General features: G+C 34.9%; 1 protein-coding gene across 2 annotated transcripts; it reads left to right on the top strand.

Moving 5' to 3' along the window:
* The first annotated feature begins 439 nt into the window (after positions 1-439).
* On the top strand, positions 440-15,658 carry LOC111504630 (uncharacterized). Of its 2 annotated transcripts, XM_023159289.2 has the most exons (10): positions 451-582; positions 709-925; positions 990-1,102; positions 1,152-1,430; positions 1,485-1,576; positions 2,841-3,281; positions 7,101-7,389; positions 8,832-9,259; positions 12,999-13,228; positions 13,397-15,658. In XM_023159289.2, the coding sequence occupies exons 2-10, from the start codon at positions 761-763 to the stop codon at positions 13,775-13,777; spliced, it is 2,418 nt and encodes an 805-aa protein (XP_023015057.2). In that variant the 5' UTR covers positions 451-582; positions 709-760; the 3' UTR covers positions 13,778-15,658. The 2 variants fall into 2 exon arrangements, with proteins under 2 accessions (XP_074031606.1, XP_023015057.2); XM_074175505.1 differs by lacking the exon at positions 2,841-3,281 and having other exon boundaries at positions 440-582.
* The last annotated feature ends 1,364 nt before the right edge of the window (positions 15,659-17,022 follow it).

Below are 17,022 nucleotides of genomic sequence, written 5' to 3'. Positions count from 1 at the left end.
GCTTGGTTTTGCAACAAATCGCCTTATTCAACTTGAATAAGTGCAGTTTCATTTTTGTCGGTCCATTCACCTGACTTGATTGATGTTTAGTTAATTATTCTTCAACAAACCATGATCTGAATGTTGCCACTTTTTCAGGAATGTGAGAAAAGCGGTTAGTTTTGAACTGCATAACCAAGATTTGGGTTACTTTCGGGCCTTACCCTGTATATATTAATTATATCGCTTGTCAGTTTGATGTCTTCTATAGAGAAGGCGACAGAAAACGTGTTACATTTCAATACATCTGAGAATAAAAATACAATCAACTTACAATCCCATTCCCGATTTTAAAACGAAGCCCAGAATCTGGCTCATCAATAACGTGGTATTCAGGTTTTCAGGCCTGACAATTCATCTGCAACTGCGGATATGATCACAGTGAAGTAAATTACAATTGATAGTAAATCACCAGCAAATAACCAAAAACAGCAAATATGACAAGACAAAAGAAATATGTTTCCAACAACTCCACAGAGTGAATACAACAAAACATGCTTTCGTAGATGATGGAGGAGCTGAATTTGTCGACTTAAATGTCTGGTATGTAGTTTTGGACAGTGCTTATTAGAAACGTATAGCATTTGATTTATATTTTCATTTTGTAGTCTAAATATTGAATATAAAATAGCTCTCAAGTGATTTCAGTTGCATGTTTTTGAATTTTAGTACCAGTGACTCGGCAAACGAACAAACCCTGAATCGAAGTAAACATCAAAACATGGCGTCGATACTGTCAGAAGATTCGGTAGATAATTTTTCAGATCATTCTCAGTTTTCTTCGACATGGGATGAAAATATGTGTGACAAAAGTGACAGTATATTCACCAGATTAATCCAAAACGATAAAAATACCAATGTAGTGAATAATATATTCAATAGACAAGTTAGTTTGATATTCTTAACCTAAAACTGAAATGTCAACCTAACACATTTTAAATTTTTTTCAGTTATATGGAAGGTTTACCAAACATCCTAAAGCCAAGACTGAAAGAATATTCCATAACATCCATACAAAATGCAGATACGCCTTGAATTCCTTAATAAAAGACCCGGACACTTTGTAAGTACAATTCCAGTGGCACCTCTATATTCTACAACTTTATTTTCAGCAATCACATTTTTATGGGCTTCACCATGTGTGGCCAATACTTCGTCAGTTATACGGAAAAAATGTACCAATACATGGGGCCCCAGAACTTCAGTCCCACCTATGAATACGAGTTGTTCTTGTGGAGGTTCGTCCCGGGCCAAAAACTCACATTACTTTCCAAACACAAAATATTCAAGCATCACAACAATCTCAACCTCAAAGGGTCAGAAGTACTCGATAAAGTTATGTTCCTACAGTTTCCTAGAGATTTATATAAAATTGTTTGTTATGGATTAGCGTAAGTATTCGCTTCATTTTGGTGAATTTAGCAAGTTGTTACGTTGGTTTTTAGAGCCACGAATCCAGATATAGTATATGTTTCGATATTAACTCTACCAGCGCCAAAAAACTGTAGGCACTGTAATCTTCAATTCTACTTGGATGGTAAGTTTCACATAATTATACCAAAGTCGAAATAATTGTACTTGTAGATGTTATGAAAAATAATGATAAGCAACACTTTTATTCCAATATAGATGATACGAGTCCTTCATCAGATAATCAAAAAGAATAATGCAGTGAGAACAAGTTATTTTCAAGGCATCCCTTTGCAAGAACTCGGCTATAATATCCCCCATTCATCATTAATTCGTTTATCTGGTTTTTTCTGTGGCTATGAATTGAATATAAATTAATGTAAACACAATGATAATTTTGTTGATAAATTATGAAAATCGTGCATGAAGAACTTCAAAAATTATTGAATGAAAACACTTAAATATAAAAAAAGTCACAAATAATTACACTTAATACTTGTTGAATTTAATATTATAAACCATTGTATACATTCTCTGTATAAACCATTGGATACATTTCCTTTATAAACCATTGTATACAGTTTCTTTTTAAACCATTGTATAAAATCCCTGTATAAACCATTGTATACATTTCCTTTATAAACCATTGGACACATTTCCTTCATAAACCATTGGATACATTTTCTTTATAAACCATTGTATATATTTTCTTTATAAACCATTGTATACATTCCCTGTATAAACCATTGGATAGTTTCTTTTTAAACCATTGTATAAAATCCCTGTATAAACCATTGTATACATTTCCTTTATAAACCATTGGATACATTTCCTTTATAAACCATTGGATACATTTTCTTTATAAACCATTGTATATATTTTCTTTATAAACCATTGTAATAATTCCCTGTATAAACCATTGTATACATTCCCTGTATAAACCATTGTATACATTCCCTGTATAAACCATATAGTTTCTTGGCATTAAAAAAAAGACATAATTAACTACTCAACTAAGAATTTAGTTCCGAAAAATGTATCAAGGCTGTAGTTTGCGTCATTCAAAAGTAACTTTTACTGATTTTTCAAACTTGAAAGGGAGTATTCTTTGTTTTTACTCTGGAACAGTATAAAATATTTTGTCTCCTGGAAAAGTCAATAAGTTTTTAGAACGTGTTGCATAATTACACGAGCAATTGACTCGTGTTTGGCTATATTGTGTCTCATGTGAGGCAATATATAATTCTGATAAATGTTTTTCACAGACTGCATTGTTTACATTCTTTCGTCCTTCTCAAGTATGTATTGATCATAGTAAAAATAACTTGCAGGACTCTGTTTTCCATATCTGCTATGCTGGAGCCTGTTAAAAACGTCATTCGATTTTCCAGACTCCGTCAACCAGGGCTGGTGCGTGAAGCATGGCTTCATCGTCCACTACATGTTCGCCATGTCCCAGCCGAGCCCCGTCTTCGACCCGTACATCTCGCTGGCATACCCCAACCACCTCATCATCAACACCGGCCACCACATCCACATCCTGAACGTGTCGACGATGGAACCCCCCCAAGCGAGCAGCGTCTCTCTCTCCCCCTCCGCCGCCGAAGAGAAGCTCCTCTCGAACACACCTACGCACGCGTTCAACGATGCCCTCAGCGAGGTCTCCGAGACGGCGAGCGAGCACTTCGGCTCTACGAGTGTAGTCGACGCCATTCTTGAGGATTTCAGCGAGTACGATCTCGAGTCGAACGAGTGCAACAAGCCGTTCCACGAGCTGAACATCAGCTGTGAGCCGTTGAACGTCACCGGAAAGAGCTACCACAATACTCTAGGTATTTTATTTAAAGTGGGATGGCATGTAGAATTCTCTTATTTACAATATTTGTACCGTCATCTGATCCACCTTTGGTGTAACATGTCTCTCTTATTAGTCAGTAGGCTATGCTTTCAGAGGAATCGGGCAAATTACGGATATGCAGTTGGTTAGTACTTCGTCCACTAGATGGAGTGACATTTTGTGATATTCGCTCCAACTTTGGAAGAGGAATGAAATACTCTGAAAGAATTCCGATTTTCAATTGTGGAATATCATTGACTTTAGGTCGATGATGGTCACTATCTTGCACTGATGAGTGGCTAATAAGCCCGAAACCGGTCTGCAAGTGTGCCCGTTCCATAATTGAAGGAAGACTGTTTCAGTTGTATTGCCAATTGCATATGCAGGAAGTTTTCTGTGAAGATTCCTGCACTGACGCCTTTCGAATATAATCCAACGCCCTTCGTGGTATTAGCCAGGGGAGTAGTTGTTTTCTGATAGGCGTCAATCCATTAAACCTACTGTGTAGGTATATAGAGACTGGCTTGAACGTTTAAAGTTCATTTGCTTTAAATTTGTAACATGTCTCCTTTCAACTTCAAATAGTATCCGGCGTTTTTTTTCTGCAAAATAATTGTTCACGAAGGTGATTGCCTCTTCATTTGACGAAAATCTCTGTGCTTCGAGCCCAATTTTTAGATGAGGGGCCAAAAAAAAGTCGCATGTGGTTAGATCTAGTGAGTAAGGCGGATGGTTAAGTTGTTCAAACCGTAATTGGTGGATTTTCGCCATAGCAACTACTGAGATGTGAGACAATGCGTTGTCTTAATAGACAGGATCTTCTTTTTCTCCAAATGTGGCCGTTTTTCAGCTTGTCAGATAATGATGCGTAGTATGCTGCTGTAATGAATATTCTTTTTTGAAGATGATCAATAAAAATAACTATCGAATCAAAATATGCTTTATTACCCAAGATCTGGACAGCTCATTGGCAAAGTCTGGTAAAGTAACATGTGTATATGGGACAATTTACAAATATAAACTATAAAAAAATGCTTAGACACAAGAGCAGACAGAGTTAATGGACAGAACAATATCAAGCCCAGCTGAGCAGATACAAATATAAGTACATGAGAATGTGAATATTGAGTAAATGTAAATATGTAATGCTGCGCAATGAACATCAACATTAATGAATTAATTGAAATCATGATGGATATTAAAAACAAAAATAATGCAGGCTACGATGACATTTCGATGAAAATAATACAAAATCTTTTTCCTAGTGCCCTAAATTTACTGGTTTCACTGATAAATTTATCCTTTCCAACAGGCATATTCCCCTTTTTTCTAAAAACCTCTCTGGTCATTCCTCTGCATAAGAGTGGAGATTCTGATGGTCCCTCTAATCTCCGCCCTATATCTCTCATACCAACCACCGTTGGTGTGAGAGATATAGGTTGAATTGATGGTTGAATTGAAAAACTAGTTTAAAAACGACTACTTGGATTCATAAATAAGCATAACATCATCAGTGAAAATCAATTCGGCGTCCAGAATAATAAAAATAAGCACGATGCTATTTTCTCATTTCTGAATGAAGTTTTTTCTGAGATAAATGTCGATGAAAAGGCTGCCTCAGTATTTTGTGACTTGTCAAAGGCATTTGACTGCATTGATCACAAGAAGAACTTTATTTTCAGATAGGCAAGCCTAATATAAACATAATTAATGTACTTTATCTAAATATAATACATAAAAATCAAAATAAATTAGTCTATTATAACCAAATAACAGAAAATCACAAAGAAAGAAAAAAAAATATATCGCACATATTCTATATAGGATACACGTTTACTCTTGAATAGACGGAGAGAAGAAGAGTTTTTTATGTTATTTGGTAGTTTATTGAAACTGTCCAGACCTTTGAAAAATAACGAGTTCATACTGCTACGTGAATTTTTTGTCCTTGGGATTTGAAAATTGGTGTTCGATCCAGTATCATGTTGATGTACTTCACTATTTGTGATTAAAAGGTTTACTAAGTATGTTGGTTGTAATTTATTTATTATTTTAAATATAAATATCATAGTTTGATAATACAATCGTTGAGAGACATTAAGCCACCTTAAACTACAGAGCATATTATGCATAGGTGTCATTCTATTGCAAAGTAATATTATTCGCATTCCACGATTTTGTAATTTTTGTAATTGATTTAATTTGTTCTGATTCAAGAGATATAAGAGAGTCCCGCAAAAATCGTAATGAGGTTTTATTAAGCAATTATAGCATGTTATTTTGGCATACATTGATAATACAGATGCCACTCTAGAAAAAAAATACAGTTTCTTCGATATTTTGCTTATTATATAGCCAGCATGATCATTCAATGAAATTGTATTATCTACAATGAACCCTAGATACTTAATTTTACTCACTATTTCTACATCAGTTTCGTTAATTTTAATTTTGACTGTGTTTCTCCCAATTTTATTTTGTTTATACTTTATTGTAATGATCATCGCCTAAGTTTTAGTGATATTAAGTTTCAGTTTATTTATTTCAAGGTACAACTCAATATTTTTCAATGAATTATTCATCTTTTCAATAGCGACTTGCAAGGTTTTATCGTAGGTATATATTAATGCATCATCTGCTAAAAAGTTAATCACATGATCACCATCTACGTAATTGATATCGTTTGTATAAATCAGAAATAGTAAAGGCCCTAATACACTACCTTGTGGAACTCCAAAATCATTCACTAACTCTTGTGAGTAGCACCTATCAATTTTTGTTATTTGACTCCACGAACTGAGGTAACTTTTCATCCACTTCAAAACTACATCACCAATACCATAATATTTGAGCTTTTGGATTAATATATCTCTGTCTATTGTTTCGAATGCCCTCTTTAAATCCAAGAATGTACAAACAACGTAATTATCTTTATCAATTTTTTATTTCCAATTTGTTATTGTTAACTGTAAGGCAGCCACATAGAATGTTTTTTTCTGAAGCCTGACTGACAACCTAAAAGTAACCTGTTTTCATCAAAGTATTTGTTGAGTTCCTCATATACTTCATAATTATTATTTATTTTTGGTATTGGTATTACTGTGCTTATTTTGAAGTGTTGGGGAAATTGTCCTGTTTGAAGAGACGTATTAATAAAGTTCAGTATAACATAAAATACTGCTGAGAAAGCTCCAACGTTATGGATGCACAAATGGTTTGATTCCTACTTAATGGGACCGACGCAAATGATTAAAACAACTCAACTTTTGAATAAAAGGGAAATTCAGTGTCATTGCTTTTCGAGCTTGAAAGCCGTGGATTTTTGGAATTTCTTCCTGACGTTTCGCTGGCGCGAGTGGCTAGTTCTTCAGAGGTTTAACCATCATGGCTTGCTGTCCGATGACTACCTTTTAAGCGTATTTATGCCTTGTCAAGTAATCAGTTGTATTTGTACCTGCACTTGAACCTGGAACAAAAATCCACGGCTTTCAAGCTCGAAAAGCAGTGACACTGAAAACCTCAGCCGTGAAAGTCTAAACCATTTAGTCAAGAGAGGGAAATTAATTCTGGATTTCCACAAGGTTCTGTGTTAGGCCCCATTCTTTTTTGAACAATCCCAATTTATTTGTCTTAGCTTAGGTAGAATATTTTTCAGGTGCACTTGTGCTGAGTTGAACTTCGCCTTTTGTTATATCAGCAACTAGCTCTGCAATTCATTTAAATATTTGTATGTAACTACAACTGGGAAACAATAAAGACGATTATTATCATTATCTACTGCTGTAAAAATTCACGATCTCTGATATTATTTCAGTGCAGAACATCGTAGATCCGCGCCTGAAAAGGCTACAAACGGGAGGAGGGGGAGGCAAGGAATATCTCTTCTCGGTGCCGCAGAGCTCGGGGGCGACACAGAAGACGTCCGAGAAGACGAAAATTGACAAAAAGATCGCAGAGAAGGCGTACGAGTTCATCGAGGAGAACGAGAAGTACGAGAAGATCAGCTCGTTCAGGAAGAAACGGCTGGCCGAGAAGAAATACGAGTTTTCGGAAGACAACAGCGAGAACATCGTGCCGTTCAATTCGCTGAGGCGGGAGCGCAGGTTAGTGCGATAATCGCATTATTTTCGAGTGTATCCACCCATCTGTCTTTGTAAAACCCATCCGTGACTGGTACTGTTTCCAATATAAGACAGCATTTTGAACTTTTTTGTATAAGAGGAAAAACTTTGAGTCAGCAATAGTACTTAATTTGTTCAGTTTAGTTCTATAAATGTATCAACTTTGTATATTTATTGCTAGTAATGGCACCTTAAAAGGTAAGACCTCGTTAATCTACATCACTGTAACCGTACGTTTCAACAGGTTACAACTGCTGTTTGATTTAACCTGTTAAAACCGCTGGTTGATTTAACCGGTTAAAACGCTGGTTGATGTACCCGGTTAAAACCGCTGGTTGCTGTAACTGGTTAAAACCGGAGGTTGTAAGCTGTTAAAACCCCATTTCCCTGTAATCAGGAAAAATAACTAGCCGGTGAGAAAAAGGTAAATTATAAAAAAATATGGGTTTTTCAATGTGGTTTCAACCGGTTACAACCTCCAGTTGTTTTGAGCGGCTAAAACCGGAGGTTGTAAGCGGTCAAAACCTGTAACCAGGGAAAAATAATTGAGTTGAAACAATATTTTCCTTTAACCGGTAAAAAATAATTAAGACATAACCGGTGTGCTTTCCAATATGGTTTCAACTGGATACAATATCTGGTTGTTTTAACCGGTTAAAACTGGAGATTGTTTAAAACTCCATTTCCCTGTAACCAAGATAAAATAAGTGAGTTATGACCTGTGAGTTTTTCTTTATGGTTTAACTTGTTATAACCGGAAGTCATAACCGGTTGAAACCATGTTTCCCTGTTGCCAGGGATATATAGTTAAGTTATAACTGGTAGGTTTTCCAATGTGTTTTTAACCGGTTATAGCCTCCGGTTGTTTTAACAGGATACAACTGGAGGTAGGTTGTTTTAACCGATCACAACTCGAGGTTATAAGCGGTCAAAACCCCATTTTCCTGCAACCAGGGGAAAATAATTAAGTTAAAACCACATTTTCCTATAACCGGTGGGTTTCCCAATATAGCTTCAACCGGATACAACCTCTGGTTGTTTTAACCGGTTAAAACGGGAGGTTTTAACCGTTTAAAACTCCATTTCCCTGCAACCAGGATGAAATAATTGAGTTATGATATGTGACAACCCGAAGTTATAACCAGTTGAAACCACATTTCCCTGTCACCAGGGATATATGATTAAATTATAAACTGGTAGGTTTTTCAATGTGGTTTTAACCGGATTGAGCCTCCAGTTGTTTTAACCGGATACAACTTGAGGTTGTAATCGGTTAAACCCCCTTCTAATTGAATAATAACAGGTCTGTTTTCCAAATGTAGTTTTAACTGGTTAGAACCTGAAGTTGTAACCGGTTAAAATGTATGGTTACCAGTTAAAATAGTCATTTCTTTATACTCTAATGAAACTCCTCCAATTCGCAGGTATCTGTACCGATCTCAGACCCGATGCATCCGCTCCCCGGACTACAATTCCCTCTTCCTGAGCCCCCGATCGCCGATGCAGTCTCCGAATTCGCGCAGCGGCCAGTTCTCGCCGAGCGGGGGCGCCAGACACCTCTACAGCCCCTCCGTTCGCAGCTCCCCTCACCACTCCAAGTCTCCCATCAGCCCGAAGGAGAGCGCCAGGAAGTTTTACGTGTACTCGCCGAGTCTGGACAGCGACTGCTCCGACACCGACTCGAGGTTGGTGCTGAGGACGTCAAATGCTACTGCGGAAAGTAGGTTCGCTAGTAACGGGCTGTTGATTATCGATCCTAAGTTGGAGACGCCCAAGTGGATCAAGAAGGTCGTCAGGAGGTATTCGAACGGGGACTTCGAGAACGGTTCGTTGGTGTCCGGGCAGAGCAGAGGTGAGTTTCCAAGTTTGAGATGAAATTGAAGAAGTAAATAGATTGAATTGGTTAAAATGAAAAACTTAATTTCCTACTTGTAACTGTAAGATATATGTGATGCATTCAACGTTGGCTTTTCTGAAATTTTAGTTATAGTAGAGCGTCAAAAGTTTGAATCACTGGGGAATGTTCCTCAATTTGGGTTATTACAGCAAATGCAAGTTTGAACAAAATAAAGTTGAGTTCAGTTCATGAGTTTTTCAAATTCACTTTGAAAAGTATTCAAATTGATGTTTCAAATGTTAGGTTTTAATTTTTGAAGGGATTTGTTTCTAATTCACATATTGGCAACAGCGCCTAGAATGCTAGATTGGAGTTCAGGTTAGTAGTATGCTAGAAGAAGAAGAATCATGTCAATAGTTTCAAATTAAGGCAAAATATAAATTATAGTTCAATACCACCTCCACAAGCCACATAAACAACAGTTGTTTTGTTATTTATATAGAGGAAGATAGGTTAGGTGCACAAAATGTCATATATCACAGAATGTCTCGGAACTCGGAACATAAGTGAACAGAACAGTACGCCTCTGAAATATGTCATCTTCGTTTGTCTCATACAGGTAACGGATTCATTGTCCTTTATTAGCTATAACCGATGTTCATTCCTCTTTTTTAAGTATTTAAAAGTTTAAAATGCGTTGTTTTAGAGCTCTTTTATGAAAACTACTTGATTTTCGTCAGGAGGAACATTCACCATTGGCACTAGGGATTTTAGGATTTACGAACATAACCTAGAAATTCCTAGTTACACTAAAAGTAATAGTATGAATAAAAATAAAAACTTGATGTACTCAAATAACAGTTGAGCTGAGAAGTTCGTAGGCTAACAGAAAAAAAAATTGTTTTCATAAAATTTTATTTTATTATTCAATATAGTTGCTTTCAAGGGCGATACAATGATTATAGCGGTCATACAAATTTTCTATACTATTTTTACCATTCGATACCATAATTCTTCTTCTTTTAATTTCTGAGAAAAGGAAAAAGTCGCTGGGTGCCAGATCTGGGGAATATGATGGATGCGGAAACTATTCGAAGACCAATTTTGCCAGTGTTTTCATTGATTTGTAACAATATGCATTGTCTTGGTGAAACAGGACTTACTTTATTCTTCAATAGGGCCGTAATTTCCAAGAAACAATTTTCGAAATTTCGACTTTAATCCTAAAAGTTTCGATTTTGAACTCGAAATTTTGATTTTTAAAATTGCTATTACAAAAAAACAAACAATAATGAACTTATGTAGCGTTCTGTGCTTTCATTCAAATAAGATAATAATTTTCAAAACATATAACATACTGACTTGGATAAAATCCTATATGAGTGGTCGGCATTTGACAGTCAAATATAACAATATTGTGTCCAAGGAACATGATGTGACATTAGGAGTTCCTCAGGGATCAGTACTGGGACCTTTACTTTTTGTGGTATTTGTTAATGATCTCTCAGAACATGATGACAATTGCCACATAACTATGTTTGCAGACGATATCACAATGACAATCATGGGGTCTATACTGGATGATGTATTAACAAGAGTCAAAGAAGTTATTGATGGATTTACATCATGTTGTAAATGCAATCATTTGATAACAAATGCCTCCAAATCTGTTTCGATGAAATTTTATAATAGAAAAAATAACATTCCAGATGTAGTTGATATAACTGATGGAATAGCCATGGCACATGATGTTAAATTTCTAGGAACCATGTTAGATGAATCTTTAAATTGGGATCTACATATTACCCAGTTTAGACACTGTAACATCGATTTAATTGCTGAGTAACGGCTACATCCCAATATTAATCGCATGCCCCGACCGATTTTGAAGCTTTTGCAATTGCGCTATTTTATTTTTACCAAGTAAAAAAAGTAATGTTGTACAATAATCAAAATGAGGTTGTATTAGACTTTTAAAAAGAGTCAACCTAGCATACATAGACACTTTTTTACATATACGAGAGAGAAAAACAAGTTTTTTAGATATTTTTTTACAAATAAAATCAGCATGACTATTTAGTTTTAAATTTTTATCAATTATAAAACCCAAATATTTCATTTCAGTCACAATTTTAATGCTAAAATTATTAATTTTTATAACAGCATTTGCCCAAACAATTTGATCATACTTATAAGATGATGTCAAAATCATACTTTTTGTTTTACCGACATTTAGTTTCAGTTTATTATTAAATAAATATGTTTCAATGCTATTTAAAAACCTATTCATTTCAACAATTGCCTGATCCAAATTTTCATGTATACAATAAACCAATGTATCATTTGCAAAAAGATTTATACAGTGTGATCCAGATATGTGATTAATATCATTTGGGTAAATAATAAAAAGCAATGGACCTAACACACTACCCTGGGGTATACCACTCTCAATTATAAATTCATCTGACAATTCTTTTTCAAATTTAGTTTTTTGTCTTCTGTTGAATAAGTAACTTTGAATCCAATCGAAAACAATCCCTGACATCCTATAATATTTTAATTTTTCAAGTAGAATATTTCGATCAATTCTTTCAAATGACCTTTTAAGGTCGAGAAATATCGCAACAATGTACTGATTTCTATCAATTGTATTTTTCCATTCAGTTATTAAAAATTGTAGGGACGTTTCACATGAGTGTCTAGCTCTAAAACCTGATTGGTTGCCTATAAACAATTTATTGGTATTAACGTACTGAATTAATTGGTTATATCGGTCGGTCGGTAGCCAAGCGGTTCGGCGTGGGTGATTTGTTCACTCACTCGAATTGACTGCCGTATTGGTCGGTGGTTCAAGCCCTAGTCTGAAGGATCGATCTTCACTTGCTATCGTCCAACCCGTGTTAGGAATCGCACGTTAAAAGGTAAGACCTCGTTAATCCTTGACTCGCACAAGTTTCGACTTCTGAGGGTTGTCGTTCGTAGGGGTGCGACAGCTGGTTAACGGAAAAACAGATTTTAAACAGATATACAGACATTTCTAACACTTTTTCAAGAGTTGGTAGTATATTTAATGGTCTAAAATGTTCAGCTTTAATTGAGTTAATTTTCGGTACAGGAACAACAGTCGAAATCTTAAATTGATCTGGAAACACACCGGTTCTAAGTGATGTGTTAATTAAATTTAATATTGCGTACCCAGCTACATCAAAGCTTTTTTTTAAGAAATTATCATTTAAAATTTCTGCTTTGTTAGTTTTGTCAAGCGAGAATATAATATTTCTTAGTTCATTAATTGTTAAAGGCGCGAATTCAGTGTAATTAGCTGATATAACAGGGTAGTCATGGGTCCATTGCTGTACATTTTGAAAAACTGAAGTTATTTCTTTAAGAATAATACGAAACTATTCTTAATAAAAAAATGTTTTTATAGTTCAAAAGACTATTGGAGTGATAATTCCTGGGAACAATTCCCAATGTAATGTAATATATGTATTAGTTTTTAAATTGTAACGTTTTTATATTAGGTGCCGTGTTTTATGTTTTTATATTTGACTTACCATGTGTACATTATGTACCGATAATGGTTAATAAAATTATTATTATTATTATAATTCTCAAACCTTCCTTCATTTGGAAAAACTTTCTTATTTTGAGTTTTTTGGTGTCAGGTATATAATTCAAATATCAACTTGGTTTATCCTGTTTAATTTAATTCCTAAATAGTCGACATATTCTTCATAATCTTCTTTTCTAGATGACTATAATATTCCAATAGAGATACCTCTGCTGGTCCAGAACCTGACGGATCAGCATTTAGACGTAGTACCCGATTTCAAAGTGGATCAGGTGACTGAAATGCAACTCATAGTTACTCAGAGATCTTTTGACTGCGAACATTTTGTCCAAAGACGAGCGCAAAAACTGTGTTCTGAAGCTCAGCTAGAATTTTTACATTGTGATGACTACGATATTAGAATTATACATGTAAGTACCTCCTTTGAAACTCATTACTTTTTAGATTAGATCACATTAGATAGTTTTTTCAAAGACCTGAATTATCTTTGAAATTTTTAGTTTAAATATCTTATTAGGTGTCTGATACTTTCGAAAGTAACTTTGATTCAGTAAATCGTTACAATATATTTTTTCCAGATTTGTCCAATCAACGGCCATATAATTTGCCATGCTATAATAAAAATAGGAGCCTTGCGGAAGATCGATCCGTACGGCAAACCGGAGAACTTCACCGCCAACTTCCTGTTCACGTGGAGCATCGAATCGGACGCTTTCGATGTTCTCGAACAGAACAAGGAGTCGACGAAACTGTCTCCTTGCAGCGAACCTCAAGATATTCCCGAATACGAACTCCTCCCGACCAAAGACGTCCTCGTCATGGACTTCAACTATGCCGCATCGAAAACCAGCCTCAGGGACTTCAACAATTACTACGAAATATGCTTAGGATCTGCCAACGTGGCCCACATCAGGTTGCACAACTACGTCACGCAGGGGTATTCCAGCGACAGCGATTGAGGGCCCTCTGATGAATGGGAAATACTGAGCATCAATAAGTTCAGCTCGATCAAGTATGGGTTTGTCTGAATGAATGTAGTGAGAGTTGTCGTTTAGTCGAGTGCTATTTGTCTAAAAATTGTCAAATAGTGTAAACTTGCACCGCTGGAGATAACCGATCAAACTTTTTTTTGGTTTGTCGGCCTTGGTCTGCAGGTTTTTGTGTCTGACGTTTCGTCTACGACTGCGGTAGACATCATGAAAAGCGATGAGACAAATGACGGAGGTTTCCTCACAGTAGATACTGCATTGTTGGTTTCGGTCTCCAGTTTCGTGACCTGAGAGCAATTAAGTTCAGGTAGCCAGATTTTATTAATGTTAATCCGTCTTCCTCTCGGTTGAGATTGTTTGGTTTTGAATTCCTATTACTTTCCATTGACTTCTATGAAAAAAGAGAAAGAAAGCTTCTTTTTTAAGACTTATGTGATGGACAGATTTTTTTCGTATTTATCCATATTTGGAGTTTATTTTAATAATGTTTAAGACAGTAACTGCTGTGAAAAAGCAAGATTTTTTCATTATAGAATTTCATAATGTGCAAAAAGGTAGTAAAACATTTTATTGATCCTAAAATATTGAGGAGAAATATTTTTCAAACTATGACATGGAACCAGAAAGCACCAAACGACTTTCCAGGGATGGTTCGCCACTAAAAAAATTAAGGTCTGATAAAAAACTCCATCAGCAACATTAAGTGTACTATTAGTCCTGGAATGATGTATGGAATTTTAGTCTATTGAAATGTAATGAAAGGAACATTTCATGACATATTCCATAATAATGGGCAAAGGAATGGGTAAATATCATATTTTTCCAGATTATTTTCATACAACCATCTCCACTTTCACTTGTCATCTGTAGCGTCATCGTTAAAGTCATTTGTCACTACCACGGAACACGTAAATTTTTGTCTATGGTTCTTTGATTGAAAATGGACGAACTATGAGTCAAATTTTATGTATCACAGATGTAGGGTGCTGCAAAATAAAGCATGCCAGTAAAAGAGATGCATATAAAGTAGTTCGATAGTTTTTTTTAATTTTTATGTACACAAAGCGGTGTTGTCAGATATCAAATCGAGATAGATCTGGCATTATAGCAATACCTGATGGTACTCAGAATTCTCGAGAGGATTTTGACAAAAATCTATTGTTTTTATTCGAACAATTCTTATGAAACCACTTGAATATGATTGACAATGTTTCTCAGTACATATAAAGAAATAATGAGAAAAAACAACTTAAGATACCAGGGCAGAAATATTCGAAATGAGTTGGTTCAAAAAAGGAATGAATATACAAACAAATGTAAAAAACCAATTGAAAAAATGAAAAAGGGTAAAATTTTTAACCTGTAGTTTGTTTACAAAACTGTCACACTTATTTCGCTATACAATAGCTTCCTGATTTGTATTCAATTGACTTTTAATTTTAATTTCATTGATTTCACATTCGTTGACACTGTTTGAAATAACCTCCCAGTTGAGGCCATTCGTAGTGATATCCCCGATGTTCTTGCCTGGCACCAAAACTCCTACAAATTATCGTTGTTGTTTTTGTTTCTCTTAGATTTGCGGTCGCGTGAATTCGAGTCCGTTTTCGGCAAATTGTAGCTGAACTTTTGATGCCTGTATTTTCTTTTGGTGTACGTCTGATGTTTAGATACTCAACGCTTTCTTATTTATTGAACTGAATTTGTATATTGAGAACAGTACTCTTGAATTTTATTTTGGAAATGTTGATTTTCCAAATCGAAACTTTTGTATTTAAGTTACTTATGTAAGAAGTTGAACTGTGATGTTAATGTTGTGAAGTTTAAGAATAAAATCTGTTTATAAGTGGTTGAATTTATTTTACTCTTTGTGAAATGGTCAAAAAGTTGAAATATCTCAAGAATCGAACTATGGAAGAGCAGTGTGCAGTTCTGGATTGAGTTGCCAGTGAAGTTATTTTCCTCATTGTATTTATAATTTTTTTCTGGATGTATGTTCATCTATATTTGTAAATAATTCAAAAAAAACACTAAAAAGCTACTTATTTCCAAAACTAATCATAAAATGAAAATCTTCCCCAGAAGACTCCAAATTTTATATGAAGTACTTTGATTATCTACCACACATGATTATTCAAACAAATTCATTATTTTCTCTCACTTGAGAAATGTGCAAAATAAAAGAAATAATCGATTCATAGCTCGGGTCTGAACAATTGTGTCAACATTGCCATCTCGTGACCAGGGTCCAAATTTTTTTAATGGAACCAAACGTTGAGGAACCTGTAATATTTGGTTTGTGAGTCGATGCAAGTTATTAACAATTGGTGTGACTATTCATCACGAGATGGCAAAAAAAGCAATTACATTGTTTCTGCATTGTCTAAAGATTTGAATCTGTAGACAATGGTTTCTGATAATTACTGAAATAACAAAAAACTTGAGTTGCAGATTCTGTCAACTTCTTTCTAAAAATTATAAAATTTAGATACCGCTTTATTGATAGCGCCATCTCGTTGACAGAAGCTGCACTTTACCAACCAACAATTCAGAAAGGAACCTGTAATTCGCGGTTTGGAAGACGAGATGGTTAATGTTCTTTTAGTGTAGCTTTTAGCCAATAGATGGCGGAACACTCAAAATTCTATATATTTTTTTCAAAAATAAAAACAAATGGAAATTTTTCAAATGTACTCCTAAATCTTACTGTTTGGAATTCCTTCACAAGGGGATTCTCAAGGAATCCTCATTCATTCAATTTTTATACATAATTCAAGCTCCAAAGACAAGTTTTTTCTACGTATTTTCTTAGTTCACTTGAACCGCATAGTTGAATATTATTAAGTTTCATGAACCGCGAATAGGAAAGATAATGCCATATTATATATCTCGTGATCTTATTCTTTACATTGTCAAGACAATCTGTCTACTTCTTTCCAAAAATTTTGCGAGATACAAATTCGTTGATAGCGCCATCTCGTTGGCAGAAGCTGAACTTAATGAATTAACAATTTGGAAAGGAACCTGTAATTCGCGGTTTGGAAGACGAGATGATTTATGTTCATTTAATGTAGCTTTTAGCCAATAGATGGTGGCACAATAATTTTTTTTCTAAAAAATAATAGCAAACGGAAAATTTTCAAATGTACTTCTAAATCCTAACTGATTGGAATTCCTTTCCAAGTGGATTTTCAAGAAATCCTTATTTATTCAAT

This window comes from Leptinotarsa decemlineata, unplaced genomic scaffold (assembly GCF_025532065.1).
Source record: "Leptinotarsa decemlineata unplaced genomic scaffold, Ldec_3_MD MMD2_tig00001064_RagTag_RagTag, whole genome shotgun sequence".
Lineage (NCBI taxonomy): Eukaryota > Metazoa > Arthropoda > Insecta > Coleoptera > Chrysomelidae > Leptinotarsa > Leptinotarsa decemlineata.
Note: the sequence above shows the minus strand (reverse complement) of the source record. Positions and strands in the feature narration are given on the sequence as shown.

Bases quoted from the DNA above. Each gene is read 5' to 3' on its own strand.
- LOC111504630 (XM_023159289.2), top strand. From the start codon at position 761: ATGGCGTCGATACTGTCAGAAGATTCGGTAGATAATTTTTCAGATCAT. The intron at 9,260-12,998 runs GTGAGTTTCCAA...CTTCTTTTCTAG, and splicing joins GGTGTCCGGGCAGAGCAGAG to ATGACTATAATATTCCAATA. The intron at 13,229-13,396 runs GTAAGTACCTCC...TATTTTTTCCAG, and splicing joins ACGATATTAGAATTATACAT to ATTTGTCCAATCAACGGCCA.